Genomic DNA, 15,463 nt, shown 5'->3' on the forward strand with positions numbered 1-15,463 from the left:
CCAGGCCTCCCTGTCCATCACCACCTCCCAGAGTTCACTGAGACTCACATCCATCGAGTCAGTGATGCTATCCAGCCATCTCATCCTCTGTCGTCCCCTTCTCCTCTTGCCCCCCATCCCTCCCAGCATCAGAGGGCCTTAGAATGAGGAAGCAGGTTGTAGTTCAGAACTGCGAGACAAAGACAAAAGATAGGAGCTGGGAAGGTATAGGAACAAAGAGGAGGTGAAGAGTGAGGCAGGGTGGAGGGGACAGCCTCACGTGTTACTGTGAGCGTGGATGAGATGACCGACCTTTCCTGCTTCTGGAGCTGGTTCTGGAGGGCATGGAGGGTCAGTGTGGGGTAAGGCTTGTTCAGAGAAACTGCCCTGGCCCCCCAGAGCCACGTTCTGCCTCTCTGCTCTACTCAGACTTGACATCTCTTGATATCCATGTGATTTCTGCCTCTGACCTGTCACAGACCTGTTTCCACAAACCCCCCTTTCTCCAAACCTGACCTCAGCCCCTGGCCTGATTTAGGCTGTGTGATTCCCATTTGGTTCATGCAGATGGAAGTGTGAGTACAGCTGTAAGACCATTACAATATGTTTACAAAAGCAAAATGAGAGAACGCATCCCTGTGAAGGTGGACATGAGTACCCTGTCCTTTCTTGGAGGACTTTTATTTTAATTGGCATAGTTCTGGGAAAGTGCTAACATCATGCAGATGAGGTGTGAACTGTGAGTGCCCTGAAATACTTTGTTTGAAAACACTCCTGTGGGAGATGGATAAGGGCTATAAGGATTCTTGAAAGATCCTTTCTGGGCCTTAGAGACTTGTTAAAGGAGTTTTTCATTTAAGTCTGAAGTTTGGGTTGCTTGCTCTGAATTTAGGTCCTTCAGTCTTCAGAATGTAAAATACCTGGTCCCCCAGTGCCCCATCCAAGGCTCTCCCAGCTACACGAACCTTTAAATAAGGGGACGTTCTCCTGAGGCTTCACGGCTTTGCAGCTGTCCCTGGGTACTCCATTCTCTGTACTCAGGCGGTACAAATCGGTTCTAATACCAGCGTGGCCTAAATGTGAATAAGAATAGGGACGCTTCTTGTGGTCCAGTGGCTAAGACTCTCACTACCAATGCAGGGGACCCAGGTTTGATCCCTGATCGGGGAACTAGATCCTCCATGTTGCAACTAAGACCCAGTGCAGCCAAATAAATAAAAATCAACATTTTTTATCTAAATAAAAAAAGAATAAGAATAGTAACGAGTATTGATGCTAATACAGGCACAGGATTAGCACATTACTTGAATTATGTCATTTTGTCCCCCTAACAACACTATGCGGTAGACACACTTTTTAACTCAACATTTCAGAGATGAGAAAGCTAAAGGAAGTCAGAGTCTCACTAAAAGACACAGAGCTAGTCACGGTGCAGTCAGGGTTTGAATTCAGGTATAATAACTAGGGCTTATGTCTGCAACCACGCTACTTTCCTGCCTGCTGGATTAGTAAAGATGAAAAAGATTGATAGCATCCAGTGTGCCCAAAGTTGCAAAAACACTGGCACACACACGTACTTGAAGAAGTATCAGTTGGTACAGACATTTGGAGGACAGTTTGGTAGGTGTCACCAAAATTGTCAATTTGCTTCATTGTTCGATCATTCTTGGAAATTTATGACATAGGAACTTATAAAGAAGTACATTCACAAGTGTTCAGTAGAGCATCATGTATAGAAACAAATATCCACCAATAATACCAGCTACATAAGAGAACATCCATGCTATAGAATTCTACACATACATTAAAACAAACAAAAATGGTGTGGCTTTGCTTTCCCACCAATTTACTAAGTATCCACAGCACTTGGATTTGGCTGCGAACAGGCCAGACTCTCTCCAATCCTGAAAAGCTTTGGTTCTACTTTAAGAAAAATATGTCAGGACTTCCCTGGTGGCCCAGCGGCTAAGACTCTGTACTCCTGATGCAGGGAGCCCAGGTTCGAGCCCTGGTTAGGGAAATAGATCTCATATGGTACAACTAAGACCAGGTGCAGCAAAATAAATACATGAATGAAACATTCTTTTTGAAAAAGAAAGAAAAATGTTTAGTTTCTCAAATACATTTTTCCAAATGGTTCCTGTGCTCTTATTTCATTGGATAACACAAACATGCAGATGGTATGTAACCATAAGATGAAACAGCGGACAGGAAGAAGCTGTTCTAAGGCCTGCACCCATGGACAACCATCCTTGGAGCCTCCATGGCTCTAAAAGGTACAGATAGAATGCCAGTACCATAAATAAACACTAATGGAGAGCCTCGACAATTTCTGAGTTATATACTACAAAGGCAAAATCAATGTCATTAGTTGCAATTTGACAACCAAGGTTTCGTTGTAATACGAGGTATGTCTGCAGGGCCAGCCAGCTAACCTAGTGGCCCCTTAACTCCACCCACATTGACTTTTTTTTATTACTATTTTTATTTATTTGGTTGCACTGGGTCTTCCTTACTGCATGTGGGCTTTCTCTCGTTGTGGGAGCGAGGGCTACTCATCGTGGCAGTGCTCAGGCTTCTCACTGTGGCGGCTTCTTGCTGCAGAGCACAGGCTACAGGAGTGAGAGCTTCGGCTGTGGTAGCCTGTGGGCCCTGGAACACACAGGTTTAGCAGTTGTAGAGCGTGGGCTTAGTTGCTCCGCAGCGTGTGGGATCTTCCCAGATCAGGGATCAAACCCAAGTCCCCTGCACGGGCAGGCAGATTCTTATCCACTGCACCACCAGGGAAGTCCCTACTTTTTTTAGTAAAGTATTTCTTCAAGGGCAAAAGGACTATCATCAGACAGTATCTCATAACTTGGATCTCATGCTTGGATTTCCTTTTTCTTAGTCTTGACCTGGCTTACCCTAGTTTGAGAATCTCAAACACTCTCAAAATCAACAAAAGGAAAGCTCTGATGTCACAGGTACCGACAAGGAAAGTTTTTCATGATATGATAGTAAGGGGAAAATGTAAAAATCATGGTGCAGAATGAGATTTCAATATGATGCAGTTTTCGTGGGAAGGCCATATCTAATGTTCATGCACACACACACGCGTGTTGTACCTAAGTATAGTAAAAGATCTGGGATGATATGTACCACACTGTAACATGCTGGAGAGGGAGGTGGCAGAAGGCAGGATAGATGCTAGAGTGGAGAGCTCAGCATTTACACTGTGCTTCTGTGATGCTAAATTTTCCCACAAAAAGCATGTATTATTCTGAAATTAAAAATCAAAGGAAAAAACTAGATGATGCAGGCCATGTAGGCGAAACTTGGGAATTAAGAAATCCCTGTGGTTTCGGCAGCAGGCAGAGGACATGGTCAGGATGGCCATGGTTGCTGGGTTGGTGCGGAGACTCCTTGAGCAGGTCTCTGGTCTGCTGAGGAGGGGTTCCCCCAGACCACACTGGCCACACTGCAGGCGACAGTTCATGAGGCTATAAATCAAGGTATGGAGGAGGAGACGGAAAGAGCTGGGAGCTATTTCTACTTGGGGAAGAAGTTGCCCTGTACGATGGGGTTAGTCGAGGCCTGTGAGAAGAATATGGAGATAAGAGGATCATAGATACTCCAGTTATCTGAGTCGGGTTTTGCTGGAATTGCTGTAGGTGCAGTTCTGGCTGGGTTAAGGCCCATTTGTGAATTTATGCTCTTCAGTTTCTCTATGCAAGCCATTTACCAGGTTATAAACTCAGCTACCAAGACCTGTTACGCATCAGGAGGCCTTCAGCCAGTGCCCTTAGTCTTCAGGGCGCCCAGTGGCGCCCCCACAGGCGTAGCTGCCCAACACTCCCAGTGCTTTGCTGCCTGGTATGAGCACCTCCCAGGCTTGAAGGTGATCAGTCCCTGGAATTCAGAGGATGCAAAAGGACTTATTAAATCTGCCATTCAGGGTAAGTCCAGTGGTGGTGCTGGAGGGGAACTGATGTATAAAGTTCCTTTTGAACTTCCCCAGGAGCACAGTCAAAAGATTATCTGATCCCTATAGGAAAAGCCAAACTGGAAAGGCAGGGTACACGTGCAACCATAGCTTCTCATGCAAGACCTGTCAGCCACTGCTTAGAAGCTCAGCAGTGCTATCTAAAGAGGGACTTGAATATGAGCTGATACATCTGCAGACCATCAGACCGATGGACATTGAAACAAGAGAAACTAATGTCATGCAGACCAGTCACCTTGTTATTGTGGAAGGAGGCTGGTCACAGTTGGCAGTAGGAGCTGCAATCTGTGCCAGGGTGATGGAGGGTCCTGTGTTCAATTTCCTGGATGCTCCTACAGCTCGTGTCACCGCCACTGAGGTCCCTAGAAGACAGATTCTAGAAGATTCTAGAAGACAACTCTGTACCTCAGGTTAAAGACTTCATATCTGCAATAAAGAAAACACTAAATATCTAGTCTGGACTTGAATTTCAGGTCATTGGGATTTACTTAAAATACTTGCTGACACTTCAGCTGGACTATCCTGTAAGACCTTCTGATTTGTAAAATTATCTCTAAAAGCAACAGTGGATGTTTTTGTACTGGGAAGAAGTTTAAATGTGTTTGTGGAAAAGCTCTCCACTCTCCTGCCTAAGTTCCATGCTCTTTTAGTCTGCTACAAGCAGCCAAGTTCTCTGAATAAGATTCATATACAATTTTACCCTCTCACTAGAAGGACAAGGTTTAAATGCGGCAGAGTCCTGATGAAAGATATATCCTAAAAAGGATAACTTAAATGTAAAAATAAAAGCATACAACCTACATTTACTGTTAGACTGTTGTGATGAGGAATAAAGGAATTCGTACTTTTAAAAGAAAAAGGAAGTCAGCATGGAAGTTATGGGGAACTGTTGTGGGGTTTAGGCAGGCAATGAATGTGGTCAGTTTTGCACCAATGTGGAGGGTGGTCTGGGGAAAAGTAAGAAGATGCTGGAGCCAGGGCAACCAGTGAGGAGACCATGGAAGGACTTAAGAGAGGCTAAGACTGTGAACACAGTGGATCTTGGAGCCTGGCAGCTGTGAGGGGGTGAGAGGTGGAGAGATGCAGGCAGCTTGGGGATGTGCTCAGTGGGGCTGCTGGAGAAACAGCCGTATTCTGGGGGCAGCTAAAGAATTCAGTGTGGGACACGTATGAGCTGAGCATACCTTGTATGATCGAGGAAACCTCGATCACAGGGTCCAGCTTGGGCTTTCAGGAGACAGGTCACCTCTCACACGTGACTTCACGTCGGGCAGTTTCCCTTGGTCACTCAGCATATGTGTCTTAGGAGTGAGTGAGGGATACAGTGTCAACAAATAAAACAATCTCCCAGGAGAAGTGTCACACGCTCTGTTGGAACTTGGAAATGCTCTCCCTGCAGACCTGTGAGTGTGGGGATGTTTATATATCCACAGAGTGTTTCTTCTGACCAAAAGCGGGACCCGCCCCCAACCAGGGAAGCTTGAGCTTGGAGTAGGCTTTGAGCTTCTGGGGAGAGGGGGTACCCTGGGGGCCTCACCCACCCAGTGGGTGCCCAAGCCAAGCTGAGTTACTATCCCCTCTAAGGCATCTCCCACCCTCCCATCCTTCCCTGGCTATAGACTAGGTGCTCCAAACCAGAGGCTCTTTATAATCTTTGGGCCTGAGCCTGGAGGCACCTCTGACCTCCTCATTGTATATAGTTTCCTTGGGGCTGTGGGATTTTCTGGGCAACGTACCCACCAACTAAGGAGAAGTTCACCAATTCATCCCAAATATGTGCTAGGTACCTACTGCCAGGAACAACTCCAAGGACTGAGGCAGAGCCGTGGGCCAGTGCAGCTAGTCTCCGCCCTCCTGAAATTCAGAGACCGTTCAGTCGGCATCAAAGCTCTTCCTGTCCCTGCTGGTAACATCCTGGGCTTTTCTGTGGAGCATGGACGGTGCTGTCTGAGCGCTGCTGGGCCCAGGCTGGGGGAAGGCAGGCTCTGGGATCAGCTGAATCTGCTCTGGGGAAACCCCCACCAGAGCTGAATTTGGGCACCTGTGGATACTTACTCTTTGAAAAGCATATGGAAACCCTCAGCCCCAATGTGTTATTGAAATAAAAACCCAAACCAACCTCGAAGCGAAGCTAAGCAAGATTAACAACATTCTGATTTTTCTCCCTCATGTTGGTGATGAAGGCTCTCCTTCCCAATGTTAATTATCAGATTCTTCTTCAAAAAATTCTCTTAGGTTCTCAAGCTTTAAGAGTGCCCTACACACTGCCCAAAGCAAAATAGAGCAGGATAACATGAGTGGCCCAGGAGCGTGGGGCTCAGGCTTCTCTTCGCCCTCCTTGTCCAAGGGAGTCTGATCCAGTGTGTATAGTCTTGACGGCAAGGGAGGCCGTGGGGGTGACGCTCCTCGAGGTTAGGTGTGGCTGGAGCAGACCCGTCAGCGCCTGGACGTGGAGAGCATGAGCTGCCCTCCAGCCTGGCCATCCCCGCCAGAGGGCAGGTCAGAGCCTGGCTCCCAAGGGGAAGGGTCTGAGATGGAAACCTCAGGTGTGGCTCAGTGGGACCGTTGGTGTTCAGCACACACCAGGCACCCTGGACATAGCCCCACCTCACAGGACCGCCAAGACTCCAGGGTGCCCCCACCCTGGAGCAGGCTGTCTCCACACCTGGGTAGGTAGAGCCTCTGCAGCAGGTAAGGGTGTGGGGTGGACAACGTCACCATGTTAAAGCCATCTTTTTCCCTGAGCCCAGCTCTCCTCACTAAATACCTGTGGTCCTTTTTTACAGAGCGACGAGGTCCTCACCGTCATCAAAGCCAAAGCTCAGTGGCCAGCCTGGCAGCCTCTCAACGTGTAAGTAGCAACGCCCTGTCCAGCCCCGGTCCTGGCCTTGTACTTGGAGCTGCCCACCTACTGGCCACCACATGCCAGTCATGTCATACAAGTCGGTACTGCCTCTTAGGTGAGGTGCACCACCCACTGCCCATGGGTAGAGTATCAAGTATTTCCACTCCTTGGGGAATGCGGGCTTGGTATCTGTGTCCCCCATGGCTTGAACACCACAGAGTACCCAGACATTGGAGGTGTTAACACAGTTAACTACAAGACATCAGGGGGAGAATTCTGCACTGAGATATAAAATTGAGGGTCACCAAGGCGTGGGAAACGATCAACACCAAGCACATGGATGACAGAGAGAGCCGGAGAATGAGAGTCCGGGGCTTGGAACGGAGTCCCAAGGGAGCTCTAACATTGACTGCTGAGGAGGACTTGCCTGCAAAGGAAGCAAAAACAGAGTAGCAAGGAGATTAGGGAAGGAAGCTCAGTATCAGGGAAACCAAGGAAAGAAAGCATTCAAGGAGACAGCGGGGGATTCCCTGATGGTCCAGTGGTTAGGACTCTACATTTTCACTGCCAAGGGCGAGGGTTCATCCTCTGGTTGGGGAACTAAGATCCTGCAAGCCTTGCAGTGTGGCCAAGCAAAAAAAAAAAGAGAGTGACCAGCTGTGTCCAGGGTAACTAAGAGATTAAGGAAGGTTGGAGCTGCACAATGCCTATTGGATTTATCAACATCATCAGTGACCTTACTGGGAATCCTTTCTGCTGAGTAATGGGGAGAGGGGACACAGCCTGGAACAGGGTGAAATGTGACCAGAAGGTGAGGTTATGGAATCAGTGAGTGCAGACAGCTCTTCTGCGAAGTTTGCTGTGAAAGAAGAGAGACTGGGCAGGAGATCCAGGAGGATGAAAGAATCGATGGAGCCTTTTTTTTTTTTTAAAGATAGAGGAGACTTACTGAAAACTTGGAACAAAATATTTGGGGGCACCTTTTCACCCTTCACCCAGCCCTCAGACTTCCTAGGACCCTAGTGAAACAGGATTGATCCATGGCAAACACTGATTCCCCAAACTCCCAAAGCCTCTGCCCTCATGCTACCAGCTTGTTAAGGGAAAGGAATTTTCCTTTGGTTTTCCCATACCCCAGTCTCCCCTTTCCTCTTCCAAATCTCATTAGGAAGTCAAATTAGGAAGCCTCCATGCAGCCAAGTTTTGCTTTGCAGAAACAGCCCTGCCCCTCCTTGTGAGCCTGCTCGATTGAGGTTAATGGGATTCCAGCCTCCCTCGGGCCAGTGGAAAGCCAGGGTGACCTACTTTGTGAGGTCCTGCCCGGCAAAACTGACTTGTTTTTCAATGATCTTCATCTTTATCCCCAGGACCACTTCTCAAAGGACAGCCACGAATGAACAAATTAGCTGCTGACTTGTTTAGCTCAATAAATCAAGCTGCAGGTCCAACAGCCCAGAGCACAGGTAGAGACCGGAAAGACAAATTCTGAGCAAAACGCACGTCCTTCATGAGTTCCTCCAGTACCGGAGTAGAAAATGCCCATCTTTCCTCAAATCAGTGCTGAATTTTCACCACCCAGTTCCTCCAGTTTAATCTGTTAGGAATTACTGAATCTTTTAAAAATAATTTTTATTCCCTTTCTTATAATGTATCCTGTAAATCATCCCCTTAATTATTCCCAGCCATTCTGTTTAATTAACATGTGTTTAGTCAGGTCTGTTTGCGAGAAAAATGAGAGGTTAAATAGAGACATGGTCCTCACCCTTTCCAAAAATCATGCCTCTGGAGGGTCTGTGCTCCCTTACTCATTTCAGTCATGGTTCCCAGGGGGCCAGACGCATCTTTCTCTCAAATCAGGGCTGGAAGTTTCAGAGCCCTCCAGTCTCCTGGAGAACCTGTCCAAGACAACTAATTTCCTCAAGATTGTAAAAAAAGACTGGCTTTGAACCTGAGAAGCCAACAGTAGATCTAAATGGGCCAGATGGACCTGGAACCCTAGATGCCTCTAGGTTATATACAGTTTTCCAAGGTAGAAACCTCATGGAAACATTTCTCCACCCACACAGAACTTCAACTTAGTGAATGACTCTGGCGCCACCTAGTGTCAAGATTGAGTTTCTGCAACTTTGAAAGCTTTGTATTGGAGATTATTTGAAATGAACAAAAGGGACAAAATGTGACTTGAGTCTCACTGATGGTTGTTGTTCAGTTGCTAAGTCTGGTCAGACTCTTTGCGACCCCATGGACTCCAGGATCCTCTGTCCTTCAGTGTCTCCTGGAGTTTGTGCAAATTCATGTCCATTGAGTTGGTGATGCTATCTATCTCATGGTCTGCCGCTCCGTTCTTTTGCCTTCAATCTTTCCTAGCATCATGGTCTTTTCCAACAAGTCAACTCTTTGCATCAGATGGCCAAGTATCAAAGCTTCAGCAACAATCCTTCCAATGAGTATTCAAGGTTGATTTCCTTTAGGGTTGACTGGTTTGATCTCCTTGCAGTCCAAGGGACTCTCAAGAGTCTTCTCCAGCACCACAGTTCGAAAGCATCAATTCTTCAGCGAGAGTCTAACTGATACAGATCTGTAACTTAGATTGATATAGTAAGTCTAGATTGGTATAGAAAGACCATGCTGCTGCTAAGTCGCTTTAGTCGTATCCGACTCTGTGCGACCCCATAGACGGCAGCCCACCAGGCTCCCTGTCCCTGGGATTCTCCAGGCAAGAACACTGGAGTGGGTTGCCATTTCCTTCTCCAATGCATGAAAGTGAAAAGTGAAAGTGAAGTCGCTCAGTCGTATCCGACTCCTAGCGACCCCATGGACTGCAGCCTACCAGGCCCCTCCATCCATGGGATTTTCCAGGCAAAAGTACTGGAGTGGGTTGCCATTTTGTTTTTGAAAGTTTTGTTTAGAAAAGCTGAATGAGAAGGAAATCCGCATTTACCAAGTCATAGTATAAATCCGCATTTACCAAGTCATAGTATAATGCCCAGAGAAGGCAGTGGCACCCCAGTACTCTTGCCTGGAAAATCCCATGGATGGAGGAGCCTGGTAGGCTGCAGTCCATGGGGTCGCTAAGAGTCAGACATGACTGAGCGACTTCACTTTCACTTTTCATTTTCATGCATTGGAGAAGGAAATGGCAACCCACTCCAGTGTTCTTGCCTGGAGAATCCCAGGGACGGGGGAGCCTGGTGGGCTGCCATCTCTGGGGTCACACAGAGTCGGAGACGACTGAAGCGACTTAGCAGCAGTATAATGCCAGTCATGATGATAAGCAGTTTCCTCACTAAAAGCCCTGGGGTGGGTCTGAGGATGCTCCCATTTTGCAGATTAGTAACTGCAAAGGGAGGTGAAGTCAAAGCTGCTGCCACATCTAGCGGTTTCTTCCAGTCCCCTTTCCCCCCGCCCCCACACCACGCTGCCTCTCTGAATGTAAAAAGACAAAACATATTTCCATGCCTTCATTGTGTTTTCATTTTTCTGGTATGAATTATCCGTTTATAACTTTCTTACCTATTAGAATCGTCAGGTTTTGTTTTCACAGATTTAGACTAGCTCTGTAGGTACTATGCTCATGCTTAGTGGCTCAGTCCTGTCTGACTCTTTGCGACCCCATAGACTGTAGCCCACCAGGCTCCTCTGTCCATGGAATTCTCCAGGCAAGAATATGGAGTGGGTTGCCATGCCCCTCTCCAGGGGACCTTCCCGACCCAGGGATCAAACCCACATCTCCTGCATTGGCAGGCAGATTCTTTACCACTGCACCACCTGGGAACTCTGTTTGTACTATAGACATTAATATTTGTCAGTCACACTAGAGGGAGACATTTTTTTGCCAGCACATCATTCTTCCGTTCTATTTCAACATTGTTCTTTCCATTATGCAGATATTTTTGGTTGGTATATTATTCAATTAGTTACTTTTGTGACTGCTTTTATAGTTTCAAAGCTGAAAAAATTAATGTTTCTCTAACAGATCAGAACACTTGACTTCTTTCCTATGATCTGGTTGTTTTCTACTTAACTCTGAGGTTTTGCTGTTTGGGGGAATTTGATGTGTGTGATATAAGATGTGACTCCTATATATTTTTAAACTGCAATTAAGTTACCCCAACCCCACTTGCTGCATGATCTGTCCTCTCCCTCAGTTGTTTATGAGTCCTTATCTAAAGTTTCTGGACTCTTCACTCTGGGCCACTGATTTATATTTCTGTTTTTCTATTTTACATTTAGATTTCATTTATTTATTTTCGGCTGCACTGTGTCTTTGTCGCCGCACGCAGGCTTTCTCTGTGTGCCGTGTGCAGGCTTCTCACCATGGTGGCTTCTCTTGTTACGGAGAACAGGCTCTCGGGTCCGCGGGCTCTAGTTGTGGCACACAGGCATGAGGAATCTTCCCGGACCAGGGATCGAACTTGTGCCCCTTACACTGGCAGGCAGATTCTTAACCACTGGACCACCAGGGAAGTCCATCTTATCCTGAGTATTACACCATTTTAATTATCATGCTTTATAATATATTCTGATACATAGTATGGCCAGGACAACTCTCTTTCCCAGAAAAGTGATAAAAATGTAAATCCCAGATAGAAAAAATAAGATCAAATTAACAAAACACTATGTATGGGAAGACATAGAATATAAGAAAAGATGAATAAGAATTTTTATTATGAATTAAAGAATTCCAATCATATCTAGCATTTTCTAAAGAAAACTCACATATATTTTTATCATTTCCTTATTTTAAACAGCATTTTTAATTATAAAAGTAATAAATACTTTGAGGTAACTTTAAAATTAGATCTGAAGGCCAAAGCAAGTGCAAGAGCACTATATTCATTTCCTAGATTAACTCATTTATTTCAAAAAGCATTTGAGGAGAACCTACTGCATGCCGAGTTCTAGACCAGGCCCTGGGGTACAGCTGTGAACAGGACAAAAATGGCCCTTCCTCTTTTGGAACCTACCAGAACAGAGAGAAAGAAGAAACTCCAAGGAAAGAGTGAGTTCAACATGCTCTGGGAAGGTGCACCTAAGCAATTTGAGGGGGAGAGAGGAAACATTTCCTCCAGAGTATGTCACGTAAGCCAGATGCAACTGAAGGTATTAGAAAACCATCCCCAGACTTTTAGACATTCAAATTTACCATATTACTCAATTACCACATGACCGGGTGTTTCGTGCAGGGATTGGTTGCCCCAGAACTTCCTATCCCTTGAAACTTACTAAGGTCTGGAGGATACCTCACTCAGGTTACAGACCTGGCCCAAATGCACTAGCAGAAAATGATTTGTATACACCTTGTACAACACAGAAGGTTCTCAGATGGTTACATCCTTCAGCTGGGTAGAGTATCAGGGTGGTGGGTCAGGCGAGGTTTGGTTTATGTTGGTTTGGTTTCTCCAGCTCTGGATCTCTGGGCAGAGCCGCTGTGGTCCTCTTGGGCTGCCATGATGTAGCATCATCCACGGGGTGCAGGATAGGAAAGACTCGCCTGAGCCACAGGCACATGCTCAGGGAGATGGGAAGGTAACAGGTGCAGTGGTCGGTCACTATGGAAATGGAAGAGGAGCCTTCCTCTGAGGCACTGCTGGACTCCCGAGGGCTCGAGATCCAAGCAGTCCCGCTCTGCCCACATGCCCATGCTCTCTGCCAGGCAGACCCCAGACACGTCCTGTTAATCCCTAAGTGAGCAATACCACAGCTCCCCAGGCTGCAATTCTTGTAGATACCAAGTCTTTAAAGAAGCTGCTCAAAGCTATGACCTACATGCCAGAAAATGTACACATGGGAAAAGGAAACGAGGTCCCGCAATTTGTGCCTAACTAAATAGCAGACTATGTCAGTGGGGCCTTCAGCAGTCTTTAAAGGCTTCCTGACATAGCATCTCCTTTGAGGTGGCAGGTGGGTGATGTCACATGAGGAAACCAAGGCTGGAAGAGTGAGTGAGCTAACCTAATAAGTAGCGGAGCTCGTCATCACACGTCCACCTGTTCAGCTGGCCCACTGGACACCTGGCACTGGGATTCCTGCCTGCCGGGCTCCTAGTCTAGTGGGGGCGAGCAAACAGTGAGGATGGGATCACAGCCAAAGGGCACAGCTGAGACCTACACAGAGAGCGTGGAAATGCAGACCAAGGGCACCGGCCTCAGTGCAGGGGATCAGAACAGCTCCCGGAAGAGGTGACTCAGAACCTGAGGCTTGGAAGATGAGCAGACCGGTGAGTCTCAAATTCGAGGCATATTAGAATCATTGAGAGGATTATTAAAACAAAATGCTGGGTCCTACCCTCCCCCCTCCCCAGAGTCTCTAAGTAAATCTGGGGTGATGCCCAATTATTTGCATTTCCAACAACTTCCAACACCGACGCTGCTGGTCCCAGACCACACTCTGAGGAGGAGATCCACCTCCTCAGAGCTCCACCGAAGAGGAGCTTTCCTAGCGGAGACGAGGGCACGTGGGACCTGATGCCAAAGCCAGGCTCAGGCCAGGCTCTTCCTCCACTCAGGTGCCTCCCCTCCACCTAGACTGCCATCAGGCTAGAATGTGAGGTGCATCCAGGAAGGCTTCCCTCGCCTGGTCTCTATTTTCTGATCTCCATCTGACCCTTCGATGCTGCTTCACTCAGTAACATTTTGCCAGGTGCCAGGCACTGGGCTAAGGATCGGATGTGAGTTTTCACTAAACACTCACAATAACCCTTTGGGGTAGATGATAGAGGGAATCCCCATTCTACAGATTGGGACACTGAGGCACAGAAAGGTTTGGTCATTTCAAGGATGCACAGCTCTAAGAGGTGGCGTGGGGTGTGCACCCAGGTTTCCCACCTGCTCTGCTCGTGGTCTGATCCCATCCGGCCTGCCCAAGGGACCCAGTTCCACCAAGCCCAGCCAGGCCTGGAGTCATCGCTTTCAGGGGCCAGGTGAGAGCAGCCAGAAACAGCTGGTCCCAAACAGAGCAGCAGAGGGACGCCCCAAACAGCTGCCAGCCAGACCGAATAGACGAGCTGGTCCCCAGCCAAGGATTCCCCACAATCAGCAGCCTGGGAGGTGAGGGAGAGTCAGGAAGAGCTGCCTTCACACTGTGGCCTCACCAGCTGCGTCTCTGAGCTCATTAACTTCTGTGTGCTTTCTTTTCTACAAAATGAGATAATAAATTCCAACCCCACAGGAGTGTCATGAGGGGAAAATAGTGTAGCTGTGCCACCAAGTGTGCGCTGAGTGAGCACAGCTCTCCCACCATGCTTCTTGGTCTCATCCAGCTCTGGCCACTCCTAGGACCCCTTCTTGGGAACATGAAGGGATGGTGTTTGAAGAACTGCCTCTCATAGCTTGGGGGTCATCAGCCAAAGGTCTTTGGCTCTATCACTGGGTCCTTGCTCACCCACTGGAGGAAACGGCCTGGGGACCAGCTGTGAGGTGATGGGTGAGCTCTGGTGCCAGGGCAGCACTCTGCTCTAAGCAGCCTCTGGAGGGCAATGAGGCAGCAGGCTGGGGAGATGTCCCCCTGATGGCACAATGTAGCTCTAGAGAGTTAAAGTGGGGGAACTTAGAAATTGATGATGAAAAGAATACGGACCTCGAACTGAGATTGACTTAGGTCTCCATTCTCCCACTTTGCGACTTTGGAGAGGTCACATAACAAAACCCTCTGAGCCTCAGCTTTCCCATCCATAGGTTGGAGTCAACAGTCCTTACCCCAGGTGTGCTCTGAGGCATCACTGAGAATGTATAAGGAAAGGCTTGGGGCACCACATGCAGTTTTTATCTGTCACGTTCATCTCACATCCAGTGCAGCTGGGTGCACACCCAGCTTACAGAACTTGTTCATTCGTTTATTCAGTAACATCGGTTGAGCATCTACACTGTGCCAGGCACTGGAAATAAAGCCAGAAAGACAGAATCCCTGCTATCCCAGAGCTTATACTCCAGAAAGGAATGACAGTCAATAAACAGTTAAATAAGAAAATAAACAAGTAGTTAAGTGCTGAAGACACATTAAAACTGGATAGGGAGGTAGCATATGGCTCCCTCCAAGCATGGCCAATGGATGGGCTCAGAGAGAGAAACCAGCCATGGCCAAAGATGGAGACCAAGAATCCCCCTTCTCTCTCTCTCATCCTTTAGCCATTGTCTGCCCAGATGTCCCTCGGAGCATGCACCCCCAGGGCCCCAAAAGTGACGGTCTCCGTATTTGTTTCTAGGAGAGCAGCACCCTCGGCTGAATTTTCAGTGGACAGGACGCGCCACTTGATGTCCTTCCTGACCATGATGGGCCCCAGCCCCGACTGGAACGTGGGCCTGTCCGCAGAGGATCTGTGCACCAAAGAGTGCGGCTGGGTCCAGAAGGTGGTGCAGGACCTGATTCCCTGGGACGCGGGCACCGACAGCGGGGTGACCTATGAGGTGTGTGTGTGCCTGCAGTGGCAAGTGACAGACCTCCCTGCCCGGGCCTGTTCTGGGGGCCCTGGCCTCAGGGGTGAGGCTGGCTCAGGCTCTGAGCCAGATGAACTCACAGTCCAGCAGGGGAGCCCCGCAGGGTCCCATCATCATGTACTCACAAGCTGTGTGACTCAGGCTCTGGGAAGTGCCTGTCCAGATGGTCAGGAGAGCACAGGGAGGGGGTCTGCTAAAGAGAGGTTCAGAGATAAGCAA

At 48.0% G+C, this 15,463-nt stretch overlaps 1 protein-coding gene and 1 pseudogene across 1 annotated transcript in view; both read left to right on the forward strand.

Moving 5' to 3' along the window:
* Nucleotides 1–15,463, forward strand: part of SPON1 (spondin 1) — a 306,130-nt gene that overhangs the window by 277,779 nt on the left and 12,888 nt on the right. The window contains exons 7-8 of the mRNA XM_027563341.1: nucleotides 6,751–6,815; nucleotides 15,013–15,214. Of these exons, the coding sequence (XP_027419142.1) occupies nucleotides 6,751–6,815; nucleotides 15,013–15,214 (267 nt within the window). The remainder of the gene's footprint in view (nucleotides 1–6,750; nucleotides 6,816–15,012; nucleotides 15,215–15,463) is intronic.
* Nucleotides 1,220–5,626, forward strand: LOC113905695 (annotated as a pseudogene).

The sequence above is a fragment of the Bos indicus x Bos taurus genome, chromosome 15 (assembly GCF_003369695.1).
Source record: "Bos indicus x Bos taurus breed Angus x Brahman F1 hybrid chromosome 15, Bos_hybrid_MaternalHap_v2.0, whole genome shotgun sequence".
Classification (NCBI taxonomy): Eukaryota; Metazoa; Chordata; class Mammalia; order Artiodactyla; family Bovidae; genus Bos; species Bos indicus x Bos taurus.